A 5,474-nucleotide genomic window follows, 5' to 3' on the forward strand; every position below is an offset into this window, starting at 1 on the left:
TATTTTATTTTATTTTATTTTATTTTATTTTATTTTATTTTATTTTATTTTATTAACAGGGGCAGTTGTAGCTGGGGTTGTTGGGACCAAAATGCCACGGTATTGTTTATTTGGAGATACTGTGAACACAGCTTCCAGGATGGAATCCACCAGTGAAGGTATCGAGCTGCAAACTGCAGGTGCAGTTCTGACCACCCCTTAATGAGTACTGCAAAAATGTTATGCTGAGAAATGTCAAGTCCTGTCCTATTTCAATGACTGCAAGTTCTGTAAGGATGGTGTTGATTTCTGTAGCCAAATTTGCAGATTCTGATCTCTACAACCTTTGTAACCATCCCCTCGATTTCCCAAGTCTTAGAGGGGGATTTTCATGGCTTTGCAGTTCTCTACAGTAAGAAATGGTGTACAAGAATCAGATTTTGGAGAAGATAAAAGAAAGAGTTAAATGCATAGGTTAACTGTTTATATTCTTTCCTTGCACCCAGCTGCATTTATAGGAAAAATATTTTCATGAATACTTTTTTTAACTGATAACTTTCATCCCATGAAGAATACAGGAGATAGTAAGACGCCATGGGAGCTGTGTCTGTCTTTAGCCAATATAGAAGGTTATATATGTGTTTCCCAAAAAAAAGAGATTAGACAGAAATCTCTGTAGATTAAACCACGGAGGTATCCTCACTTCTTCCCAGGGAATAACAGGACCCCATGTATAGCTAACAAGCTTTATTTTTAGCCAGTATGAGTATCTGAATCTCAGCTTCTGAAATATTTTAGTCTGAAAAACAAGAACTTGAAAAATAAAATAAAAATAATTAAATTAAATTAAATTAAATTAAATAATAAAAAATGAGGGAATTAATCAAGGCCAGACATCGTGGATGCCATGTTTTTGTTTCTTTCAATCATGAAATGAAGCTAAATAGTTTTATGGCTTACATTGTGATGCTTTCTAAAATGAATTTTTGAACTAGGCAAAATCTGAGGTGTTGTCAAATTTAATTTTAGGACAGAAAGTGATACTCCATATTTTGCATGATCCACTAAAAACAAAGCAGGAAGGCAGAAGAGTGGTCCTACATCATGACTTTGGAGGATTAGCCTAGGGATTTGAGAATCAATCCAGATCCATTCCTTCTTACCATTATAAACATTTTTTCCAAAGCAAATGCTAGCTAGAGTGGAACACACACAGCATTTTTCCTCCTGTCACTCTCCCCAAAAGCTCCTCTCCTCCTCGTCCTCTTTTTGGGCTCCTTGTATGGTCTCACTGAAAGTGTTTTAAAAGTGATGATCTCAAAATCTACTTCCATCATTCTTGATATTTCATCTTTTGTTCTGTATGTATCCCACAAAGAAGAAGAAAAAGGAAAATAAAAGAAAAAAAATGAAAAAGAAAAATTAAAGGAAAGTAAAAGATTTGGGGGGCAATTTTCCACATTGTGCAAAAATTTGCCTTTTTTTTTTTTCCCAAAAGCAGGAGTATTCTGAACTCATACTATCTGTCCTCTCTTTGATCTTTATTCTCTCATTTTCAAAAGGCAAACAGCCAATGTTTAGGTACAGATAGTTTCTCAGCTAAGGAAATAAACATTGTCAAATAGATAAATAAATAAACAAATAGTGGAACTATAGTAGAATTACCCCTGTTTTTATTACAGGCTTGGAGACAGAGCAAGAATGCATTTTTCTTTGTGGTTAGACTTTGCTGAAAACATTTTGTGTGAAGGCAGCACTGGGTTTTTATTAACCATGATGTAAAACTATGCGTGTAGAGCTTTCTTCACTTAGATGAGAAGGGTGCTTATCGGTAATTTCAGTCAGGTGGCTATGAGGAGTAGAAAAATAATATTGGATGCAGGATGTGAAGAGTAGAGTTTGCTGACAGCCATGTATTTGTCCCGAGATGCCCTCACAAAGAGGCCAGGATATTGGAGCTTGTGTGTGAACATTTCAAATAACAGAGGAATGACAGCAAAGACATGAAAAAAGCAAGAGGAAGTTCATTAATGAGCCTTGAATTCTTTGGCACACAGAGGGATATATGTCTGTCTTGAATGGCTAAATCATTACAACAATATGACAATTGTCTCTTTTTCCAGCTCTTAAAATACAGTGCAGTTCAAGTGCATACCAGCTGTTGGAGCAGATTGGAGAGTATGTGTTAGTATGCCGTGGGAATTTACAAGTCAAGGTGTGTATGCAACATTTATACTCAGCTTTTCAGAGAAGAGAGTGTGAAAGTACTCTGGAGTTCCTGAATTTTAACCCATGCAGTCCTCTGTATCTCAAAATCTGTGGGTTTAAATTCCTGACCATTAAAAGAGGGGCTTAGGCTTTAAATCAGGACCAATTCCATGGGCTTGTTAATGGACAGCCCTGATAATTCAGAGAGTAAAGGACTAAGCCCAGCTTGGAAGTACTACTTGTCAAATCATTCCTTATTGAAATCAAATATGTTAATTAAGAGAAAATATAAATAGTAACACTTCCATAAGGGGACTAGTATACTTGTGGACACAATTTTGGATGGGACTTCAAATAATTGCTTTAATCCATGGTGATTAGACCATGGATTACACCATTAGAGCACAATCTTTCAAGGCAAGGTTTTGTGCCTGTTTTCCGATGCGTAAAATGGCTGACAGGCACATCAGCTTCCTTTTGGGACTTACTTAAGGTGATATGAGAAGATTACTACAAAAATGATGGGTGGTATTATAACCCCATGATTCATTTTCTTCCTCAGGGGAAAGGAGACATGGTAACTTACTGGCTTGAAGGTAAGAAAGCCTCTGCCACCCAGAAGGAAGTCCCCAGCCCATCTGTGACTCTTCAAGATCCCAGCAGAACTTCATTTAGTTTGATACCAGGTGTCTTTCAGGGTGATCCTCTCTCAAGTCCTGCTTACTAGCCATTCACATACTCCAACATCCATACTGCTTTCAGCCTGTTAGATGACCCTGCTGATTTGGAAAGTAAGAAAATAGATAGTATGTCCCTTTGGCCTTGTGGTTGTATTAGCCTAGATTTTATTCACTGGTATTCCTCTTCTACCAGTGTCAAGATGAAAAAAAAATACAACAACAACAAAAAAAGGGTGTTACTGGGTAATGGCCAGTAGCCACCATCACCTCACAACCAGTTGGCTGGACATTCAAACCTGTAGCTGCTCCAACAGTAAAGAAATAGACAGAGTGGTGTTGCTGTTTAGTAGTATGATAAACCTTGTGGGTGTGATTGGTTTTGTGGTGAGAAAGGAAAAAAAATGACATGTAGATTGTGATAGAAAACAAGGCCCAGTCAAAGAGGGAATGAAGCACTGCATTCATAGTCAATACAAGCCCAAATGAGAATTTGGATTCCTGCTTCAATTTCATTCCAATGTCAGAAGCATAAAAAGAAGAATAAGAAGAAAGTCTGGGATAGTTCCATAGATTCAACACTCAGTAATACCTTCTATGTTTGTAGAGAGATCTGAAAACCTTAGGACAGCGATGGAAATCATTTCAAGCTGTTAAACAGAGGAGAGTCCATTACAGCTGCCCTTGTCTTCAGCTGCTCTGGGACCTCTCTAAAAAACTACACTTAACATTAGCTTGTATTACGGGGTTGCTTTGACTAAAGTGGCTGTGAACCCCCTATTGCTGGCTAGTTATCTGACTGTGAAATCAGGCAAGCCTCTGAGTCACCGTGTAATTTAGGACACGGTTTAGAAAAGGTCATTCCTGAACAAGCATTTCCTGTAAAGAGAGATGCATTACTACAAGTGATGAACATGGTCTGTAAGCATTGCTGGTATTTACTTTCTTTAAAGAGTAAGTATATGTATGGTAAACCCTGCCCGTACTTTTTAGGGTTCAGTTTATGGCAGTAGATTACGTTCCAAGGCTAACATATTTTTGAAGAATTTGGGTAGTCCAGGTGAACTGATTAAAAGTGCAACAGAATTATATATGTAAAATAGGTGAGGAAAGCATAGAGTCACAGCAGTTCCACCATAACACCATATGGACTAGCCAAACCTGCCTGGGAGGAGGTAAAAAGGAAGGACTAAAAGTGACATAGCAGTATTTCCTCTCCTTTTTCTGCTTCCTTACCCTCCAGTCTGTTCCTGATTCTAGGTACATTTACAAAAACATGTATATAAATGCAGTTTTTCTGTCTGTAAATTTGTGTAGCTCAGACAAGCAGCTGCTAGTTGCCCATGTTCCCATGAAGTCAGCATAGTTTTAATGTGGAATATTTGGTATGTGATAGTAAGAAGAGGTTGACATTACAGTTTCTTCTTCACCTTCTGTGGGAAGTAAATGCAGCAAGAGCATTAGATTTTTCCAAATATATTAAAAAAAAAAAAATAAAAAAAAAAAATAATAAAAAAAAACCATCCTGAGTGAAATTCTGTCTCAGAAATCTGTGGGAATACCAGCAATCTTGGCAAGGAACATGCAGAGAGCTGATCTTAGCACATGAGATCCCAACATGGAACCTATCCTAATTTTAAAAAGTTGAATTTTAAATTAATTTCATATTTTTTTCTAAACTTGAAAAGTTCCTTTCTCTTTTTTTGAATTTCATATTACTGCCTTGTGCAGTACAGTTACCTGATGTGTAATCTTAGCAAAATAAATCTTTCAGTTGTCCAGAGTATAGTGCTGACCTTTAATAAAAACATTTCCTTTATCCCAGTTTTACCTAGATATTTTGAAACTCTCAGCCATACTATAGTACTGCATGTGTATAATCTAATTTACATTATACCTTTAATGAGATAGCATGCTTTCTGTTCTTACTATAAAGGTGCGTATCAAAGGATCTTTTATCAAATATGAATGTGAAAGCATGTGCTTTGTTATATGTTCATCTGTAGAAGCATTGCAGTTTTAACTCATCTGCTTTATTTCAATGTTTTCAAAATTAAAAGCTTAAAAACAAATGTGTTCTGAGTCTAAAGTTTTCTACACATAAATGAATTCTAAGTGACCATTAGCAATCTTGTTGGATGGACAGCCTCCACCATGGATATGTCCTTGGGTAGTATTCAAATTCTGCTGATGATAATGGACAGACTCCTGTTGACTTCAAGAGGCTTGGAGTCTGTATGGCTATTTGCAAAAGAGGTACAGCTCGGGGAGCACCAGTGCCATCCTAACTCTCAGTTTTTTCATTGTCTCTTGATCCTCTCCTCGAAGAGAGTATCTCCAGAGTGAGAACCAGATTATTTTCTAAGTTTGGTTGAATCTGTGGTATTTCTCCTGAGACTTCAAACAGTAGTCCTCATTAATGTCAGTTGTCAGCTGACTGTGATACAACTGTTCATTTTCCAGAATATAGAAGAAATGAATGTTACAGATGCAAACTGAAGTGTCCTCAGTCAACTGGAAAGTATGTAAGATTTAACTCAAGACTTTTGAAAGCTGTTGTCGATGCCTACAGCCATATTTCATTGCCACCTACCAAAACAACAGGGAAAT

At 37.0% G+C, this 5,474-nt stretch overlaps 1 protein-coding gene across 1 annotated transcript in view; it reads left to right on the plus strand.

Annotated features, from left to right (window-relative positions):
• Positions 1-4,345, plus strand: part of LOC118156773 (atrial natriuretic peptide receptor 1-like) — a 38,278-nt gene extending 33,933 nt beyond the window's left edge. Inside the window, exons 21-23 of the mRNA XM_035311001.1 lie at positions 60-158; positions 2,103-2,194; positions 2,750-4,345. Of these exons, the coding sequence (XP_035166892.1) occupies positions 60-158; positions 2,103-2,194; positions 2,750-2,914 (356 nt within the window). The 3' untranslated portion in view covers positions 2,915-4,345. The remainder of the gene's footprint in view (positions 1-59; positions 159-2,102; positions 2,195-2,749) is intronic.
• The last annotated feature ends 1,129 nt before the right edge of the window (positions 4,346-5,474 follow it).

Source organism: Oxyura jamaicensis, chromosome Z, assembly GCF_011077185.1.
Source record: "Oxyura jamaicensis isolate SHBP4307 breed ruddy duck chromosome Z, BPBGC_Ojam_1.0, whole genome shotgun sequence".
Taxonomy (NCBI): Eukaryota; Metazoa; Chordata; class Aves; order Anseriformes; family Anatidae; genus Oxyura; species Oxyura jamaicensis.